General features: G+C 43.7%; 1 protein-coding gene across 1 annotated transcript in view; it reads left to right on the top strand.

The window, feature by feature from the left end:
* The window catches only part of CDC42BPB (CDC42 binding protein kinase beta), a 119590-nt gene that overhangs the window by 24196 nt on the left and 73113 nt on the right, over window positions 1–22281 (top strand). Inside the window, 1 exon segment of the mRNA XM_058567759.1 lies at window positions 17552–17643. Coding sequence (XP_058423742.1) covers window positions 17552–17643 — 92 coding nt within the window.

Genomic DNA, 22281 nt, shown 5'->3' with positions numbered 1-22281 from the left:
CATATTTTCTCCATTCTGAGGCTTGTCCTTTCACTTTCTTAGTGGTGTCCTTTGAAGCACAAACATTTTTATGTTTTATTTATGGAAGGGTGATAAATCAAATATTCTGTTTAGAGGAGAGTGAAAGAATTGTTTGTTCAGATTACCAGCTTTCAAAGAATTTGAATGATACAATTCACCTTTAACTAAAATGGCTATCATTGACTCTTAGTTCCTCAGAAGATGTACTAATCATGACATTAGGAGCAGCTGTGAATTTACCGTGCAGAAAGACACCAGACTTTTCTGAATTCACAGCAATGGCGCACAATAAACTTTGATAATATACTGCCTACTAGATTAAGTTAAGAACAACAAGAAAAATAAAGGGAGTTAATTTTTTCCTCTGGTTTTTAAAATTGAAAATTTTTAATGTTATAAGAAATATGAAGAATCACATATGTGGGAAATGAAGATAAATAACAGAGGAATAAAAATACCAAGCATTTATATCAACTTTGGCTTTGTTTTTTCTCAGTTATTTATCAAAAGCAGATATCATCATCTATGCTGCAGATTTTAGAGATTATTATATGACATCCCTGACATATGTGGATGTTCGGAAAGTGATAGCTGCCGTTAGCAGTGGGGTGGATTTAATATTTTATCAAATCCTTGGGATGGAAGAGAGAATAAAAGACAAATATAAAGCATTAAGTCAAGATCCTGCTGTCTCATGTCTCTTAAATAGGACTGTGTCATAAGTTTGAATTAATCTTAATCATACTTAGATATTATTTGGTCGCTAAAAATTCCCCCAAATTACTGATTACTGACATTAAATCGCCTTCCTTTGAATGTGTTAATTTGCTGGTGCTTTACAAACTCCTTACTTTCTTATTTTACTCGCCCCACTCCCTTCTTAGTTGCAGTTTCTGTTTACATTCCATTTTATCAGTGTCCTTTATTATAAGCCCTGTGACTAGTGTCTTCTAGAAATGTGCTAGCAAGGCTCAGACTTGAGGGTTAGGTACCCAGGAAGACTAAGTTAGGAATTATTCTGTTAGAGAACTCTAGTGACTACAGCTTTGGAGCTCCTTCTTGTCCGTAAGTCTCCATGGAACAGAGGCGTTGTAAAGACAAGGCATTCTGAGAGGAAGACATGGAGACAGTTGCCTTCCTTGCTGTTGCTCACGTCCTCCTTCCTGCCCCGGCAGGTCACAGCCGGGTTGTAGATGTGTGGTAGGGCATCCTCGTGTCTATTTAGGATGACCCTAGCTTTGTGCTGGGAAGGGATGAGGACCTCGTCCTTGATTTCTCATCCTGCTGCAGCGTAGGAGCCAAGCTTGTTTTTGTGTTACTCCTCCTGGTGATAGCTGAGCTCTCCAAGGGCGTCCCCATCTCAGTGCAGGGGTCCGCCCCACTGATGTGTGGGGCATCATCTATAACCACAGAATGCCCAGCACTGTGGACTGTGGACTGCGGACTGCTTTTTGTCTTTAAAGTAACTAAATAGAATGCTAAGGGTAAAATTGGTCAGTTACTAAGATTCCTGGATACCGAGTTACCAAAGTAAGATTTGGAATAACAAAACCATCTCTCAAGTGGCTGGGATACTGTGTCGCTGAACTAGCAAAAAGCCATACATACTCTTATCATAGAAGGTCTTAAATACCTCGGTTTGGCATGCTGTGAAATCTGTGTATTATCAAAATATATGTGTATAATCCCAGTAGTTGACTTGATAAAGCAGTATGTGTGTTTATAAATATATTTTCTTTATCAAAATTAAAGTTTTTACTCAAAATTCAGTAGAGGAAGATCAGGAAAAAGTAAATGAAAACCGTGAGTAAAATCATTAAATTCTACCAAAAAAGAGAAAAAAGCCGTAAAGAGTGTGGGGACATGTGGTAGGAGCCTGAATCAGGTGAGCTCCCGTCCTGGGAGATACTCCCCGGTTATTGGGCATAATAGCCTTAGAAGTATTGAGTGCCGTTAATATTCATTTTAAGGAAATGGCTGTGTTCTGTGGATTTCTTATTGAAGCCTGGGACATTTATTTTATAACCCTAGAGTTATGGTTTCTTATTAGCGTCTAAGACAGTGAAATGAACTTTTTGTTTATAACCTCTATGTTGGCAGTAAACTCACACTCATCCCCATACCTGTGCTCAATTGGGTTAGTTGATCAGTGTGATGTAAGCACAGGTTTGGAGTGAATCAGCTTTACCTCCATTCCAAGATGAGTGATTTGGTGTTTTTTTTAACAAAACATTTGGTGAAAATGACTTCAAGCATGTAATCCATGCTTTTTGTTGTTGTTGAGGAAGATTCGCCCTGAGCTGACATCCGTTGCCAATCTTCCTCTTTTTGTATGTGAGCCGCCACCACAGCATGGCCACTGACAGACAGTGGTGTAGGTCTGTGCCCGAGAACCAAACCTGGGCTGCTGAAAGCACGCTGAACTTAACCGCTAGGCCACCAGGGCTGGGCCATGTGCATTTTTTTTTTAGCAGCAAAACTCTTCAGATTTGTCCGTTCTCACTGTCTCCAACTCCTTCTCGCATTCTCAAACACAATCTAATCAGGCTTTTGTCCCCTACCACTCCCTCAAAACTGCTGCTTTTGTCAAGACCACCTATGGCCTCCACATGGCAAAAACCAGTAGCTAATTCTCAGTCCTTACCTCCTTCAGGATGGAAGTCCTTGCTATCCTGTGCATTGTGCTGTTTGCTCTTCTAGGCTGCTGGCTGGTTCCTTCTCTTCTCCCCAGCCTCCTAATATTGAAGCTCTCCAGGGGTCAGTCCTTGGTCCCTCCTCTGTCTCTGCTAACTCCCCAGGGGATCTCATCCAGGCTCATGACTCTAATACCAGCTGTATACCAAGTACCCAGATTCACAGCTCCAGCCCAGGTTCCCCTCTGGAATCCAGACTTGCATTTCCAGCTGCCTCCTGTGTCTGCTAGACACATGGCAGCTCACCCCCAGTCTATTCCATCCCTGCCTTCCCTGTCTCACTTGTTGGCAACTCCATCCTCCCAGTTGCTTAGGCCAGCACCTTGGATAATTCTCATGTAGTACATCCAGTCTAGCAGGAAATCCTGTTGGCTCCACCTTCAAACTATAGTCAGAATCTGACCATTCTCACCATCTCCACAGCTTCCGTGTACTGTCATCGTGTACACTGTAACTCTCTTCCCTACCCCCACCACATTCCCAGTTTCCCTGCTTTTTTTTTCTTTTATTCAAAGGATTTACTATTTTCTATAATCTACTTGTTCCTTATATATATTGTTTCCTTTCTGTCTTGCTCCACTGAAATGTAAGCTCCACGAAGGTGGGGATTTTTGTTTATTCACAGATCTATCCCTACTGCCTAGAGAAGTTCCTGGAAAATAGTAGATGCTTAATAAATATTTGTTTAATTGGTTCTGATATATTTTCGAACCTGTAAATAAAGCCTTTTGGGTACTTGATTAGGTAGTAGTCATTATTGTATCGGTGACAACAAGCATTTTTATACAGTATTGTGGTTTACAAAATGCTTTCACATATCTCTTTATCTCTTATTTAATTGTTTATTCAGCCAACACAAAATTCTGTCGGCATATTGTACCCCTGTACAAATCCTTGGGTTCCTCACTGTTTCCTCTCAAATGAGATAAAGATGCTTTGCCTGTGTTCATGTTGGCCTGTCCCACTTTCTCAGCCACCTCTCTCTCCATCCCTACGTGTAATTTATACTGCAGCTGAGCTATACTTTTTGTTCCTTCAGACGCTCTCTGGTTCCTTTCTCCATGCCTTCACTCAGGCTGCTCCTTTCTGAACTTTCCTGCTGATGGGTGTGTGTACACGTGTGTGTGCACACGCAGCCTTCTGTTTGATACAGGTCCAGGACTTCAAGGTTGATTTAGCTTTTACTCATTCCTCCCTTACCTCTCTCCTCCACATCCCCTTCAAAAAAAAAAAGATCGTGATGTTCTCTCCCTTGTTAAGTGCGCGTGCTCCGCTACTGGGGCCCGGGTTCTGATCCCGGGCGCGCACCAACGCACCGCTTCTCCCGCCATGCTGAGGCCTCATCCCGCATATAGCAACTAGAAGGACGTGCAACTATGATGCACAACTATCTACTGCGGGGCTTTGGGGAAAAAAAAAAGGAGGAGGATTGACAATGGATGTTAGCTCAGAGCCGGTCTTCCTCAGCAAAAAGAGGAGGATTAGCATGGATGTTAGCTCAGGGCTGATCTTCCCCACCAAAAAAAAAAAAAAATCACGTTGGGTCAGCCTCGAGTTTAAGCTCTCCAATCAGGGCACAGATCCATGGTTTTCTTACTTGTAAAATGGGGATAATGCTACCGACCTTGCAGGTTTGCTGGCCTGGGTGGCCAGTGGTAACTTATGTTTGGTGCAGACTCATGGCCTGCCGTTTTGTGGCCACTCTGATGCTGCAGGTGGTTTCAGTAGCAGATGCGCTGGGAAATGCGAGGCTCAGCTCTGTACCGGTCTCATTAAATGAGGTCAAACAAACAAAATAGAAAGAGAATGAAGACTCTTGGATTAAAAGTTCTACTGACTAGAAAGAAATATGTCCTTCAAAAAGTTTTTGTCCCATTTTCCCCAGAAGAGTCACGTGACATATCTGACTGTGCTCTTTCAAGTATGTCTTCAGCTCACATGTGTGGCCAGTTCCTGCACTGTAATTGATGATGAGCCTTTGATGAGCCTTTGAACAAGTTCAGGAAGCAGACAGCAGCTTAAAGGCCTGACCTGGTGGATGCCTATCCCAGTCTCTGCCTGAGGCAGAAGTTTCACTTTAGTTGACCCTGCCTGTTTTACATTTATAAAGAAATTCTTGAACTGGGCGTCACTGAAGAAAAGTAGTCACGCGTGTCGAAATGTGAAGGTCATTAGAAGGATCAGAACAGCCTTCCACAAGTCACCACTGCTATCTGATGCATAGAAATGCCGCTGTAGGTCAGGGATCAGTGAGGGTTCATTGACTGGGGTGGGGAGGCAGAATGAAGACTAGGGTGGTCTGGACCTTGCAGATAAACTTTCCCTACTTCCCTGATCTCGCAGGTCCAGGAGCCTCTGCTCAGTGGCAGCCCTGCTGGTAAAGGCGTGCTTATGGGTTATGTATGCCTTCCTCAAGTGAGACCATTGCCTAGGGCTTCGTGGGGCCCTTCTTGGGGCACTTACTTCAGAGGACTGCTTAGTGGCAGTGACTAAGTGCTACGTAGGTGTCGTCCATATGTAACCTGCCTGGTAGAACTTGTCTGTAACAATTTTTGGTAATTTGGTAATTTAGCTGGATACTAGGATAATTTTGGTGATATAGTTTGCTTACCTATTGTTAAGTATGACATATAAATAGTACTCATATGACTGGTTAGAAAACATAATGTCACCCAATAATAATGGCAGTAGCTACGGTTTAATGAGAACTTACTGTGTGTTGGGCACAGTGCTAAATGCTTTGTGGAGATTATCTAATTTAATACTCCCAGTGACTTCTTGGATAAGCACTATTATTCTCAGTAGGTGAGGAGACAGCTTAGAGAAGCCAGGTAGATCTGCTGGGCTGGTGCAGAGGCACAGTGGTGCCTGGGTTTAACACCTGGCCCCACGATAGTTTGCCTGGCCTCGAGGCTGTGCCTTCTACTTAGTCATGGTTCAGTGATCTTGGGGGAACTTAACCCCCCATTTGATAACCGGTACTCATTCTGTACTTTCGATTTTCCTTTTTCTTAAATTTAGATGTACATATATAGGATGCTTCTAGTGACCCATAGAAGAAATAGCCTGGAAACTGGCTGTCTTTCTGCTGTAAGCACCAAAGCATAATGGGGTCTTCTGCTTGTACCTTTGTTGGATTTTTGTGAGCTGTATATGTGACTCCATTGACTGTCCTTCCTATCATTCCATTGTATGCTTGAATTTTTTTTTTTAGCTTAAACATATATTTCTGTTCACATCAGCAAGGGAGCTGGCTTTAGAAAAGAGACATATGTTGTGAAGGTCACTCACTTTGCATAGGCTTTTTGCTTTGACAAAGGAGTCCCAGAGGACAGTGCCGTGGCAGCTCGTTGGGGAGACTTGCTGTCTTGGGGTCGCTGCTTTCTTGATTGGGCGCTTCCAATGGGACATGCCACTCTCAGGCAGGAAGACAGACACTTACAAGTATACACAGCAATGAGCCAATAGGATTTTATTTCAGTAATAACAAAGGAAGATGGACCAAATGAAAATGAATTGAGAAAAGCAATCGATCAACTATCCAGTGGAGGCAAAGATGAAGGAATGCTTGGGTGACCCCAGAGTCAGTCCCAAAACTAGGTCTGAGCAAGGTTGGCTGAGGTGGGGGGCAAGCCGGCCTTCGTATGACAGCAGTCTGTTGGAATGAGATTTTTCCTGGTATACTGTTGACTCAGTGCAGCCTCCCCACCCAGTTTCCCCACCCCAGCTTCTCAGATTTTCACTGACTCAATCGTACCTTACTTGTCTTCTGAGTCAGGGTATTACTATAGGGCTTCCTTTTCAGTCCTCTAAAATCTTAAATTGTGTTGTTAAAATTTAAAGTTTGTTCACTTTACAATGTTGTACTTCCTAATTATCAGCCTATGTGGAAAAGTTCATATTTGGAGAACTTGATTTGGGAGTTAATAGGGCTACTTATAAGATTCAACTTTCTCAAACTAGTGATTCATAATGAGAAGGATTTGTGAATGACTCCCTATGAAGGATAGTGTTCTGTTAACAAAACATTTTAGTTATTAAAACAAAACCCATTAATGTAATTTAAGCACATTTTTCAAAAAATTTATGATAGGTGTTAATCTTTTGTGGATGTATCAGCAGCCCAAACTGTGAGAATAAATTTTAAGCCATTTTGGAACTATAAACCCCTTCTAAGCTGGTACTTGTAAAGAAGTGTCTGCCTTTCCTGCCGCTTGCTAGATCAGAACCTGGCCCTGTTCTCACATTCACACTGGGCATTTGTGTCATGGTTGCTCAGCGGGGGTTGAATTCATGCCTCATCTGCTTTATTGTTCTGCCTGTGGCCACACTTTCTGATTCCTGGGGTCCTGTTCTGGCCCCTTCTCCCCCTACAAGTGATCTCTTCCAGAGCTGCCCCTGCACTGCATTCAGGCAGCTGTGGGCTTATTACTCTGGGCAGCAACAGGTCTCCGTCATGTCGTCTTTTGACGGGACCAGAGCAGTAGCTGGCAGTTGCCAGGGAAGGACTTCCTAGGAACAGAGAACCATGCCATGGAGTGGAGCTAACTGTTCACTTGGGAGGCAGGAGATCTGTCCCTCCTGTCCTCTGCATGTCCCATGGCCTTTGGGGCTCCTGTTTCTTCACTAGTAAATTTACTGTTTGAACTGGATAATCTCTGCGGCCATTTCCAATTCCAAATGTGTGATCTCAGAGTGGCTGAGGCTGAAACAGTAGAGAGACTGAGAGATAGGGGTGAGCAGTGCTGGTCAAGGCCAGAGGGAGGCCGTGGTGGGTACTGGAGTGGGGCAAAGCGGGACTTCCCGTCTGCCTTCCTGTGGGCTGCTGCCCTGTGACACAGTCCTCTTTCCTCAGACTGTCGCTTCCTGGGCACTCCTTCCAGCCGGTCTGATCCTATTTCCTCTCTTGATAAACAAACCATCAGTTTCTCATTTCACAATGATTTTCTGTCTGTTTCAGTCCGAGATTCTCCTCCATCCCCAGTTCTTCCTGGTGAAGCTTTTTCCTGTTTAAAGGGAACGCTGGACTCCAATTTTTCTTTACAGATGGGATTTCATATTTGCCAGTGTTGCCCTTGATTGATTAATTAATTCATTGCTTTTTAGGGCATCAAGAGAAGTTCTATAGGAGACAATCTTGGGTTGTGGAAGAATGAAGAGATTAGGAAAAAATTTGTTCTAATAAAAGTTTAGCTATCTAAGGGCTAAAGCTTTATTCAGTCTTTTTTGGTGGAAAATATCCCAAGTTGTTGACTATATTCTTACTTTAGGAAAAAATGCAAACCTTCCCTGTAGAGAAGGTAACCTTTCCTGATGTCTCATCATTGGGAATGGTCATTCAGTCAGCTGTGTTTATGGCCTAGGGGCTTGGGGAGCAGGGGTTAACCAGGTGGAGGTAGATCCTGCCTTCCTGGGCCTTCTAGTCCAGTGAGGAAGACGGCATTGAGCGAGTACAGCTGTGAGGCCTGCTTATTGAAGGACTAGCAGGCTCCAGACCTAGTCAGCTGGCTGGAGTCGGGGACCGCCTCCTGCCTCAGGGACACCAAGGATGAGTGGGAGCAGACGGTGGCGGGGCGGGGGGTGGGGGTGCGCAGAGGCTGAGGGCTCTACTGAGGAAGATTCAGGGTTGATTGAGGGCCTGAGCAGCTGAAAGACGCCAGGTATGGTGGGATTGAGGGGAGCATGGGGGTGAAGGGGGGTGAAGCTGGGGTGGAGGGGAGGTGGGCAGGGCTTGGATATGCAATAAGCAGGGAAGTCATGTGATTATGTTGGCTTTGGAAAAGATGATGCTGTGGGGCTGAAGGGGCAGGAGCCCAGGTGAGTGATGATGGTCTGCGTCAGAAGGACAGGAAAAGGTGGCTTTGTGACTGACTGAGGGGGTGTGGGTATTGGGGAGTGGTCTGAGATGGTGACCAGATGCTATGGCTGCAGCTGCAAGTAACGGTGTGTGTGGTGCAGGACTCCGAGTGGGTGTCAACCCCCAGCCGTCACTGGAACTCAGAGCCTCACAGAGGCCAGCTGGTCAGCCTGGGACCCGCGTTTCTGAGCTGAAGGGTGGTTGTGCCTGTCTGTCCTTAGTATAGTGTCCTGATGCTGGCGCATTGTAGGTGCCCAGCGAATATTTGCTGACTCGGCAGCTTTTAGTGTTTGTTGATGAAATGCGAAGGAGAGGTAATTTAACTCTTCCTAAAATTTATAATAGTTATGTTTGACCTTACTTCACAATCTTCACCATGAAAATCAAGCGTTATTTCAAGCGTTATGGCTGACCTGTTTTCTTCAAGCTATCTATACTGTCTTTCTTCTAAGAGTCTTGGTATAAATGATGTTTAAAATGAATCCCTAATGGTGTTCTGGTTGTTGTTTTGCTTTGCATCCTGAATGTTTTAAGTGTGTGACAAGCTGTGTTGCACCCTAGTGGATATAATTCATAAAATTTTGCCTGTAACATTTTGTATTCTGAAGAGCATCCCAACCTCTACATTAAGTTGGCGAAGTAACATTGGCAGACTGAAAAATGGTTTAAAAAATGCTAATGCCCTGCTTCCTCCCAGTAAGTTCTATCTCCAGTTTCCTAGCAATAGACTGACTCTTCCCCCACCCCCCCATCCCTCACCTATCCTCCACCCCCATGTCAGCTGGTGGTTCTGAAGTGATAACTTTTTGAAAATATGAAACAGCAGTAGAATCTTACAAGAAAAATCTCTTCACTAGCTTAGGCTTTGTAGCAGTGACTGTGAAGTATTTTGGTTCCATTACTCCATCACTGCTGTCTTGCCCACCCCAACCTGCTTACCCCTGGGTCTTTCCCATTTGAGTAAATGGTACCCCATTCATCGAGTTGCCGAGGCTAACCTAGCAGTCATCCTTGAGTCTTATCTTTGCTTCACCCCGTGTGGCAGACGACTCTACTTCCAGAGCAGGGCCTGAATGTGGCCTTTTCCTCCTCACCTCCAGGGCCCTATCATTGTCATTTCCTAAGCCCCCAGGTTATCTCTTGTGGGGAGGCAGCACCCTCAGCCCTCACTACTTCCACACTTGCCCCTCTGCAGCCTGTTTTCCAAATAGCAACAGATGATCTTAAGAAAATGTTAAAAAAAATTTTTGAAATGGTTTCAAACTTACAGAAAAGTTGCAAATAACAGTACAAATAACTCCCCCAATGATTTGAGAGTAAGTTGCACACAGGATACCCCATTACCCTTAAATGCTTTAGTGTGTATTTCCTGCAAATAGGAGTATTCTTTGTAACCACCAAAATCAGGAATTTATCTTTGACATATTGCTGCCATCTCATCTTCAAACCCCACTGTCACCAGTGGTCTGATTCTCCTTTGTTGCAGAGGATCCAGTGCAGAACCACACACTGCGTCCGCTCGTCCTCTTCTCACTTCCCGTCAGTGTGAACAGCTCCTTAGTCTTTCCTTGACTTGGATGACTTGGAAACATTTGGACATTGTAGGCCAGTCATTTTGTAGAATGTTCCTTCAATTTGTTTACCCCCTGTTTCCTTATGACTAAATTTAGGTTATATAACTTGGGCAGGAAAATCATAGAAGTGACGTTGTGTTTTTCTCACTGTGTCCTATTGGGTGATACACAATTTCACTTTGTCACATAACTGATGATGTTCACTCTGATCACTTGATTTAGGTAGTGTCTGCCAGATTTCACTGTAAAGTCACTTTTTTCCCTTTGTGTAAGTATTTTGTTTGGATGTACTTTGAAACTATATAAATATCCCATTTCTCATGAGATTTTTAAATTTATTAATTTATTAATCTCCATTTGGACTCCTGGTTTCCTCTTTTATTTAATGGGGTGTGGCTATAGTATTTATTTTGATTCACCATCATTCTTTGAGCGCTTCCTTACTTTCTGGCACAACAAGATGTTCCAGGCTCACCTTGTACTTGCCTGACCCAGCTCTGGAATTGACTGAGGAGCCCTAGTTCCTTTGCTGGAGAATGGTGTTTAGAAACCAAGATCTGGCACTAAATACGCTTATTGTTATTGAGGTCTTGCTACCCCCGGGCCCTCTCAGTAGACAGAGCTAGGATTATATGTCTGTACGCACCCATTTATGTCTGTATTTTTTTCTGTATCCACGTATACTGAAAACCATGAGTTCATACTGATGCCTCCACTTCTAATCCAATGCTGTTGGGTTTCTTCTTCCTTATTCCTCACTCCCTTCTCTGACAGTGAGGAGCCTGGCTCCCATTATCCCGACTGTTTACTTATTCCATCAGTCCTCCTGTATTTAACGAATCTCCTGTCCCTGCTCTCACTGTGTTCCCCAGCATGGATGTCCTCACCCCAGCATCACCCCATTTGGACTCTGCTCCTGCTCCCTGTTGGGCTCTGCCTAAAGGGGGCGCTGAAAGACTGGAGGGGCCTGGAGGAGGGAGAAGGGACTTGCAGCCTCCTGCCTGCTTCCTCTTCCTTCGAGTGACATCCTAGCAACCCTCCCCTGTTGGCAGTGAAGTGCCTTCTGGTAGTCTGCTGCTGATCCCAGTTTGGTGTTTCCCCACACTTGCAGAGACCCCAGGATCAACTGGCTAGCTCTCCCTCTCAGCTCCCTGGGGCCTGCCTCTGAGCTTAGAGACCCCAGGCCCAGCCGTAGCAGCCCACCCTCAGAGGTTGGGGTTTCAGCTGTACCGAGCCCTTTGCCCAGGTTTCAAAAACCCCAGGTTCTTCCTTTGGTTCCCTTGACCTACGGGCAGTAGCTGTGTCCTGCACCTGCTGTCTCCATGATAATACAGTGCTCCCTTTTTGCTTTTTCAGTCACTTAGACAACAGTCCTTTGTGTTAAATTTTCTTTGTTTAAATAACTGGTGTGGTTTCTGACTCTTGACTCTACCCAGTCCAGATGGCGGGGTCACTTTGTTCTTGTGTTGACACTGACTGACACCCCATTTGAAATGTCACTCTTTCTCCTTTTCACCTGTTTGAGTCCTGTCCATCTTTCTTAGTCCCCTCCTGTCAGAATGATTCCATGGCCTCAATACCTGTGTGGTTAGTGGGGTGCTCTGCTTCTGCGATCGGATCTTCTGTTCTGGTGTTAGCTAATGCAGTCTTAATAATTGTTACACACCAGTACAATATTTTTACTATATCCTCAGAACTGTTTGAGAATATTTAGCATTTTTTTAAAATATAGTTTTCCCTCTGGACAGCCACATGCAAAAGAATGAAAGTGGACCATGTGCTATCGCCATTCACAAAAATTAACTCAAAATGGATCAAAGACCTGAAGGTGAGACCTGAAACTATAAAACTCATAGAAGAAAATATAGGCAACACACTATTTGACATTGGTTTTAAAGGAATCTTTTCGGATGACATGCCTACCCAGACTAGGGAAACTAAAGAAAAAATAAACAAGTGGGACTTTATCAGATTAAAGAGCTTTTATAAGACAAATGAAACCAGAATCAAGATGAACAGACAACCAACCAGCTGGGAGAGAATATTTGCAAAACATACATCTGACAAGGGGTTGATCTCCATAATATATAAAGAACTCACGCAACTGAACAACAAAAAAACAAACAACCCGATCAAAAAATGGGCAGAGGAAATGAACAGACACTTCTCCAAGGAAGATATACAGATGGCCACTAGGCACATGAAAAGATGCTCAACATCACTAATCATCAGGGAAATGCAAATCAAAACAACACTAAGATACCACCTCACGCCCGTTAGAATGGCTATAATCACCAAGACAAAAAACAACAAATGTTGGAGAGGATGTGGAGAAACAGGAACCCTCATACACAGCTGGTGGGAATGCAAACTGGTGCAGCCTCTATGGAAAACGGTGTGGAGATTCCTTAAAGAATTAAAAATAGAGATACCCTATGATCCAGCCATCCCACTACTAGGGAATCTATCCAACGCACCTGAATTCAACAATTCAAAGAGGCTTATGCACCCCTATGTTCATTGCAGCATTATTCACCATAGCCAAGAAGTGGAAGCAACCTAAGTGTCCCTCGACTGACGATTGGATTAAGAAAATGTGGTATATATATACAATGGAATACTACTCAGCCATAAAAAAAGACAAAATCGTCCCATTTGCAACAACATGGATGGGCCTGGAGCATATTATGTTAAGTGAAATAAGCAAGAAAGAGAAAGACAAACACTGAATGATCTCACTCATATGTGAAATATAAACCAACACATGGACAGAGAAAACTGAACTGTGGTTACCAGGGGCAGTGGGGGTGGGGGGTTGGGGGTGGGCACAAGGGGTGAAGGGAGTCATATATATGGTGATGGACAAACAAAAATGTACAACCCAAAATTTCACAATGTTAGAAACCATTAAAATGTCAATAAAAAAATATATATATATAGTTTTCCCTTAGACTTTTCCTTCTGGATCCTTTTTAGTGCCCTCTGTTTTTAAAAAGTAGCTTTCATTCACATAGTTGATTTCCTGTTTGATTCTCTTAGTTTCTTTATCTTTCCAAGTTTTCATCTCGGGTGTTTCCATCGTTCTCGGAGTGGCCCTGATAAATCCATGTCCATCCATTTCAGGGAGGTTGGTACAGAACTGTGTAAAATAAATAAGCAACAAAATACATTTTATCAAAAGAGTAGGAGGAAGACTTGACAGGGAGGATCAGGTAACTCGAAGATAATTGATGTGAAAAGAAAAGATGATGAGAACGGCATTTAGGTCACAGCCTTGCCACAAGGTACTTGATTCACTCTTCTCTGCCTCACTCCTCACTGCTGATGGGTCCCTGAGGTGGTGGGAGAGACCTTTTGCCCATTTTATGGATGAGGAAATTTAGTCACAGAGGATCAAATGACTTTTCTAAGATGGCACAGCTACCAAGTGGCATATTTAGGACGTGAGTCTCCTGGATGGAAGCTGGACTTTTCCCCTGGGACCCACGGTGCACATGGCTTTCTCCTGCCAAGTGCAGGAGTAGTAAACAGAACTAGGTGATGTATCATGGCACACATAAATACATATAGGTGGTTCAGGCTAGCAATTAAGATTAGCATTTCACACTATGCTCCAAAATACTCTAAACAACACATAAATAATGGGTTAACTAGTTTAAAAAAGCCGTTGAGAAAAAATTAGGGTTGAATATCAGATCTTTAAAGAGTTGATAACTTTCTAAGGCTTAATAATAAAATGACAAAGGAAAAATGAATTCAGTTTTATTAAAAATGATACTTTTATTAAAACTAATAATTTCTATAAAATAAAAATAACATAATTCAGATGAAAAGAGGCAACAGAATGGAGGAATGGTGTTTACTATAGCATAATGCTGTTATGTCTGACAAAGCCAAAATAAAGCACTTATATAGTCAATTAAAAAAGATCAAGATGTGATCAATGAGCAAATGTCATGAATGAATAATTAACATAATAGCCTGTACAACTGGACATGGGAGAACCTTAGCCTCCCCAGGCATCAAAGAACATCAATTTCAGAGGAAGGTGAGACATCAGTGTAGGGTGTTGGGGAGGGGTGGTGGTGAAACCAGCAGCTCGTGTGGTGTGACTCAGAAGATATCAGTTTGGAGGGCAGATTTTAGGAACCATAAAAAATGTTAGTGCCCTTTGGAGAGTCCTGGAATTTCATCCTAAAAATTAATTTAAAATAGTAAAAAAGCTGTGTGCATGAAATTGTTCACTGCAAATTTATTCACCATAAGAAAATAATTTAAAAAATTAAACGTCTAACCTGTGTGTTCAGTAGGCACACGATTTGAATTTGTTGGTGTGTCAACTTAGTGAAACATTATGCAACTGTTAAAATGATAATTGAGTAGTATAAAAACATGAAAAATATAAGAAGTAAAATAAAAGCAGGGTACAAAATATAGCTGTGCAAACATAGAACGTGTCTATAAGCAAGAACTGGAATGGGAACATGGACGAGTTCAAGTGGTTCATGGTACAGTTATGGGTGGAATTTTCTTTGATTTCCATGAATATTGCTGTTGGGTTTGCACATTTAAAACAGTGGCTAGCAAGTTTTGTGAGTCTTGGGGTTTTTGTAGAAGAGTCCAGAAGGATGTGTTGAACCACTGCCAGAGTGAGTGTTTCTACAGTGTGCACTCCAGTGTGGCTTGTGGCACAGCTCGTTCATAACTGATGGGCCTTATTTCTTTTCCATACTCTCTCTTCTGGTGGTAAAATAGAACATATCAGATTTGTTGGTATTGTTTTTCTTCGTGGTAAAATGAAAGGTACCATTTGGTTCCTCCAAAAGATACTAAGAGAGTTTATGGTCTTCAGTGGTTCTTTGAAATACGTATTTCCCTTAGGAATTTAGGGAATGGTTATTTTTGGTGATATTTGAAAGAACCATATTACATATGGTTCAAAGATGAACTTTTAAGTTCTAGCTCAAGAATTTTCTTTAGCCTGGCCTTTTTTTTTTCTTCCCCTGAGGAAGATTCGCCCTGAGCTAACATCCGTGCCAATATTCCTCTATTTTTTTGTATGTGGGTTGCCGCCACAGCATGGCTAATGAGCGGTGTAGGTCCGTGCCCGGGATCTGAACCCATGAACCCGGGCTGCCAAAGTGGAGCATGCAGACTTAACCACTACACCACGGAGCCGGCCCCCTAGCTTGGCCTTTTTAAAAAAATAGTTCAGGCCCTGTGTGTTCTATTCCCTAATCTCTATGCTAATGGGCATAGTGATGCTAGTAGTAATTCACTATCGATAGGCACCAAGAACCTTCTGGTAGTCTAGCTATTGTTTCTTGGATCAGTGAACCATGGTGATCATGGTGATCTGTTTAGTGGTACTAAGCAGATATTTTAGGAGAAAAAATACAGAATTAGATTAATAATATGGAGGTCAATTAGAAGTCTAGAAAATGTCAGATTGCAGGTTTTTTGGGTGGGGGGAGAGATTATTGTACATGCACGTGTAGTTGTAAGAAATAATATAGAAAGAGCCTTTGCCCAGTTTCCTCCAATGGGAACATTTTGCAAAACTGTAGCAGTGGAGGATTTGAAAAAGAGCTACTGTATATAGAATAAAAGTTAGCATAAAATATATGGATTTAGTCCTGAAGGCAAAAATAAGAACAGATGTAAGAGATGTAATTTAACTAAATGGGTTCTAGACTGAGGACAGGGTGGACAGTGGTCAAGAGAATGCTGCTTGTGGAGTTGACCTGCATGGCGTCAGGCCTGGCTCTGCCACTTGCTCTGTGTTCCTAGAAAGAAATTACGCACACCCTCTGGAGTCGTTTCCTGGGCTGCTGGAACAAATTACCACAAACTGGGGGGCTTAAAACAACAGAGATTTTTTTTCTCTCACAGTTCCAGAGGCCAGAAGTTCACAGTCGAGGTGTCAGCAGGGCCATGCTCCCTCTGAAGCCTCCAGGGAAGAATTCTTTCCTGTCTCTGCCAGCTTCTGGTGGTGGGGGCAAGCCTTGGTGCTCCTTGACTTGTAACTGAATCACTCCAGTCTGTGCTTCCATCTTCACATGGCTTTTTTCCCTCTGTGTCCCAATTCCGTCTTTTTATAAGGACATCAGTCATGTTGGATTTAGAGCCCATCCCATTCCTGTTGGTGTCCTCATCTTAACTTGATTACATCTGCAAAGACCCCACTTCCAAATAAGGTCATATTCACAGGTTCCGGGTGGACATGATTTGAGGTGACACTGTTCAACCTAGTGCATTCTCCACAGAAGCCTGGCTCAGTTTCTTCTCTCTAAAATGTGAGTAGTAATAGAATTAATCTCAAAGAGTGGATGTGTGGAACACAAGAGAGCAGTATGAAGTACTTCTCCAGGTCCTTGACTGAGGTTACTGTGAGAGGCTCCACGTGATTGTCAAGGATGCTTCTGGGTGTCCGGGGCATCCATCATAGTCTTGGAGAATGTGTCACGTTCCCCCAGCTGCCCTGTGGCCCGGCTGAGCCGACAGGTGAAGCTCAGAGCTCAGTCCCCTGGCCGCCGGTGTTCTTCATGGCAGTTACAGCAAGCCTCGCCGCGGGAACAGGCAGGGGCGCGCTCAACAGTCGCTGCTCAATAGGTAGATCTTGGCTGTAATGATTTGTACCAGGGGGTCTTCCTTGTGACAGGATTTGTTGTAACAGGTACTGAAGTATAGGTGCTCATGGTAAACATCCACATTAATTTAGCATAAATACTGACTCTCCAAAACTTTCCAGATATTAAACATTTTGAAAATATTCATTTAAAAAGTAAACTTTTGGGCCGGCCCCGTGGCTTAGCGGTTAAGTGCGTGCGCTCCGCTGCTGGCGGCCCGGGTTCGGATCCCGGGCGCGCCGACACACTGCTTCTCTGGCCGTGCTGAGGCCGTGTCCCACATACAGCAACTAGAAGAATATGCAGCTATGACATACAACTATCTACTGGGGCTTTGGGAGGAAAAATAAATAAATAAAATCTTTAAAATAAATAAATAAATAAAAAATAAACAGTAAACTTTTTTTTTTGGTGAGGAGATCAGCCGTGTGCTAACATCTGCCAACCCTCCTTTTTTTTTTTTTTTTTTTGCTGAGGAAGACTGGCCCTGGCTAACATCCGTGCCCATCTTCCTCCACTTTATATGGGACGCCACCACAGCATGGCTTGCTAAGCAGTGAGTTGGTGCGTGCCCAGGATCTGAACTGGCAAACCCCAAGCCGCCGCAGCGGAGCGCGCGCACTTAACCGCTTGCGCCACAGGCCCGGCCCTGATAAAAAAAGTAAACATTTTTTTCTAAAAAAAGTATAACTTAGTGTAATACCCCAGTCAATTAAATTTTAATATAGTATCAGCTTATTAGAGTAAATTGTTAATTTTACTTTTTTAAATTTATAGCTAAACCATTTACACAACTGGTGAAGGAAATGCAGCTTCATCGAGAAGACTTCGAGATAATTAAAGTAATCGGAAGAGGTGCTTTTGGTGAGGTAAGATAAGCTTTATTTTAATTGTGCATAGATTGCCAAAACTGCAACAGCTCCCATCTAGCATTTTTATGGTCCTATATATTGACTTTGGGATGAGGTAATTATTGGTATCATTTAGAGAGTTCTTGGTGGACAAAATCTGAAAAATAAAATTGAGAAAAATAAAAACGAAAGCTTGTGATAGGGGAATTACTCTGAATATTGTCTGGACCAAAATAGTTTCTTACAGACAAAAAAGTTTTTAAAAATCCATTCATTAATTGACAAACGCTTTGGCAGTCATTTTCTAAAAAATGCACAGAGGGTGTAAGGACGGTCATTTGTGCTATTTGTCTCTGCCGCGTCAGTCCTTGTGCTGGTGACGAGTCCGTTTGCCTACATGAGGGAGGAGAGCAGATCATACACCAAGCCCCTCACGAAGGGCGTGTGCTGCCTCCAGGAAGTATTGGGCGTGTTATCCTTCCTGCTCTGGGCTGGACAGCCAGACCCGGAGGCCATGGCCTCTGCAGGGACGCTCTCCTCCCAGGCTCACATCCAGCACCCTCCCTCCCCAGCAGAGGGCGGGTGGTTCTGCCCCAGCCAAGGCAGAGGCTCAGGTTCCCTCAGCAGACTGGAATCAGTTGGTTTTCCAGTCGGTCACCTTCAGAGCTTTGCCTCTTAAACTTTGCAATATATTAACTCCTCTACTTCAGTTTTACCCTTAGCTCTCCTGGGCTGGGGGACTGCGTGTGTTGGTTACTGAGGAAAAATCCAATAAAAGTCTCTGTGTCCCATCACAGCAGTGTGTGTGCCCTGCCTGACAGTGAACCTACTAGACATGACTGTAAAGTGCTACAAGACATGAGATGGCATTTGTTGTGCAGGCACACATTTTATATTGTGCAGATGTGAAAGTAAGAAAGCAAAGAGAGCTTCTTTGTTCTGAAGTGTCTCCTATGACTACTGAGTTGAAACGAGGCCCATAATCTGTCTTAGAAAACATCTCAATCTTTTTGATGATTCTTCTGCTATAGACACCTAATGACACCCCAGCTTTATCTGCAGGGCTTCAGCAGAATACACACAAAGAAAACACTCCTACAGAAATGCTTAAGTACTTGAGTGAGAAAGCTCTGCCCCGCCCGAGCGGGTGGGGGCGCTTGTGTGTTGTGCCCTCTTTGCTTCCTTGGAAACTGCCCTGGTCTCAGGTCAGACCCCAAGCTCCAAGGCCTGGGACTGACCCCTGTCTCTCATCCTCATACCTTGCTCTCCTCCTCCCAGCCCTGTCTTCATACTCACCCTTCTCTGGCCCACGTGTGAGTCACTGAGGGGTGGGCAGCAGGGAAGCAGCACCACTGGGGGCTGCTTGGTGGGAGCCTTATCTGGGATGGCAGTGCCTCCTAGGCCTGTTCCAGGCTGACTGGATCTCCAGGTTTTCCTCAGAATGACCCTGGATCCAGGACTGCCCAGCCAAATTCAACTTACTGTGGGCTGGGATGGGATAGGGAGGTTGTTTCTTAAAAAAAAAAAAAAAAAAAAAAATTGAGGTATAATTACATATAAAATGCATAGATCTCAGTGTAAATTTTGAGTTAGGACAGATGTCTACATCTGTATAACCAGCACTGCAATTGACACAGCATTTCTGTCCCCTAGAAGCTTCTCTCCTGTTGCTTCTCAGACCCCTCCCACGTAGGCTCCACCCATCCCCAGGCAGAGACTCTCCTGATTGTCACCAACAGGGAACCTTGTTTAAAGGAACCATGCGAAAAAATTGGGTTCCACATAGAAATAACAAATCTCTGAGCTGTAGGTAGGTTATATGATGTTGTAAGGTATGGTTTTGTTGTTTAGTGAGAAGAGAGAGAAAGCCTTTTAAAATTAAAAGCTGATTCAGTTCAGTAAATACTTTTACTGACTGTCTTACTTGTACCGGGAGCTATGCCAGGCTCTGGGGTGTGGAGATGAGCAAGGCCCAGGGCCCCACCAAGCTTTTCAGTTACAGCGTGCCCATTTGAGAGTGTTCAGGAGGGGCATGAAGACCCTCCAGGGCAGGAGAGGGGTGACCTTCAAGAGGAAAGTGAAAGAATGAGGAGAACATTCTTGTGCCAAAACTACTAAAGTTTGTAGTTATTTTTAGTGCTCTTTGCCAAAGAACCTAATGCAAAACGCAGTTTTCTGAGTTTCAAAGAAGATAATGTTGATCACCTTTCAAGTTCCTCCCAAATTAAGAAAAACATGTCTTTGCCGTCCCACCTCTGACCCCGACCTCATGACTTGGGCTCCGCAAGCCTGCCCTCCTCAGCCAGCTCCTCCAGCCATCCGACATTCTGCATCTGTTCTGGGTTCCCTGTGCATGCTCACCAGTCCTTCCCTGCCATAACTAGAATTTGGGATTCTGTAGCTAATATTACTACCACTGCCATTGCCTCCCGGGATATTCTTGTAATCATGTACTTGAAATGTGCCCAATTTCAGCTGCTCTGTCTCTGACAGCACCAAACGGATCACAGAAATGAGGACACTCTTTATCAGTGTTGGGACCAGAAGTGTTTTTCAAATATGGTTCTAATTGAATTTTTTTTCCTAATGACAAGGCCGGGGAGGTAAGAGTGTGCGTCTGCAGTGGAGCACAGGTGTGTGTACCTATGGTCCTGAGACCATGGGATGGGCTGCTCGAGAGCCCTGCCCCCTTGAAAGAATTTGTAGAGTCTAGAACTTGATGGACAATGCAACTGTACATTATGTGTAGTGAGCATGTGAAACTCTTACATCAAAATTGCAAACCTGCCCCCCCACACACAGTTTAGAGAAACATTTCTGGATTATTATTTAAACAAGGTTTAGAATATTTGGGGTAGTGCCCTTTTCCTTGAGCACAATGGCTTTGAAAACACCTTCTTCCTCCCCTCGGTATCTTGGGGACAGCTGGTCCAGGAAGTTCCTTTGATCCTGGCACCCCTCTGGATGGCAGTTCCCCAGCTAATGTGGTGCAGTGTCCAGGGTTATGTTTCTGGCATGACAGCAACTAGCAGCTGGTCGGTTGGGTGCCCTGCTCAGCATGACAAGCCTTACGTGCCTTTACAAGCTTGAGCACATTGAAACCTTCCAGCCGCTGGCTGTACCTCTGCTCCACTGGAAAGATGGGAAACTGAGGCCTGGAGTGGGGGTGCTGGTGGTCCCAGAGTGGACTGTGGTGGAGCTAGACTGGAATCCCAAAGCCTGTGTGGCCATCCACTCTGCCCTGCTGTCTCTCTTTTGTTCCTAGAATGACTTAAAAGAAAGAAACAAAGCTTTGAAAGCTTTGTTTAGAAACAATTTCAAATTAGCAGTTGTATGAATAGAACTGGTCCAAAGAACACCAGTCTAACCCTTTACACAGATTCCCTTTTGTTAACATTTTATCTCATTAACTTTCTCATATTCGCTGTGCTCTTCTCTCCCCTCCTCAGCTGTGTGTGTGTGTGAAGTGTGTGATTTTTACTGAACTACTGAGAATAAGGTGCTTATTTCAAACAAGGCTCTTTACTCTAATACGTCAGGGACTGTTTTCTAATAGGGATAGTCGTTGACATAACCACAGTTCATAAATTTCAATCTAACATTCATAAATTTAAATCTAACATTGATAGAACACTTTTTGGGGGCTGGCCCAGTGGCGCAAGCGGTTAAGTGCACGCGCTCCGCCGCGGCGGCCCGGGGTTCGCCGGTTTGGATCCCGGGCGCGCACCAACACACTGCTTGGGAAACCATGCTGTGGTGGCGTCCCATATAAAGTGGAGGAAGATGGGCGCGGATATTAGCCCAGGGCCAGTCTTCCTCAGCAAAAAAAAACAAAAAAAAAAAAGGAGAATTGGCAGATGTTAGCACAGGGCTGATCTAAAAAAAAAAAATACTTTTTGTCTAATCCACAGTCTTACACCAGTTTTGTCTGTTGGCCCAGTGATATCCTTCATAGCATGTTTTTGTTCTGTCCTTCTCCCTCCAGGACCGGATCTAAGCTAGCATCAGGTATACACTTAGTGTGTCCCAGAATCACTGTTTTTTTTTTTTTGTGAGGAAGATCAGCCCTGAGCTAACAACCATGCTAATCCTCCTCTTTTTGCTGAGGAAAACCGGCTCTAAGCTAACATCTATTGCCAATCCTCCTCCTTTTTTTCTCTCCAAAGCCCCAGTAGATAGTTGTATGACATAGTTGCACATCCGTCTGGTTGCTGTATGTGGGACACGGCCTCAGCATGGCCAGAGAAGCGGTACGTCGGTGCGCGCCGGGATCCGAACCCGGGCTGCCAGTAGCGGAGCGCACGCACTTAACCGCTAAGCCACAGGGCCGGCCCCCAGGATCGCTTCTTAGTGTTTTATAAAATTATTTTGATTTGTATTTCTTTACTGAAACGTCTGATTTTGGAGATAATTTGTAAGATCATCATCTTTCTTTGAAGCAATTAAGATTGAGTTTTTGCTCAGGAAGAAGTTTCTGGTAAACCAAACAAGATTTTTGGAAATTGTTTATTTTGTAAGTTATTGTGCAATGGAGAAAGCTTGTTCAGTAACAGGGTTTTGGGGTGTTTTTACATTAAACTTCTACATTTCCTTTCTGCATATTCTTAATTTGACAAGTATTTTCCATGTACGGATATATTCTTTTCCCTTCTATGT

The sequence above is a fragment of the Diceros bicornis genome, chromosome 24, assembly GCF_020826845.1.
Source record: "Diceros bicornis minor isolate mBicDic1 chromosome 24, mDicBic1.mat.cur, whole genome shotgun sequence".
Classification (NCBI taxonomy): domain Eukaryota; kingdom Metazoa; phylum Chordata; class Mammalia; order Perissodactyla; family Rhinocerotidae; genus Diceros; species Diceros bicornis.
The sequence above is the reverse complement of the archived record's forward strand: the minus strand, read 5'-3'. Positions and strand labels throughout refer to the sequence as shown.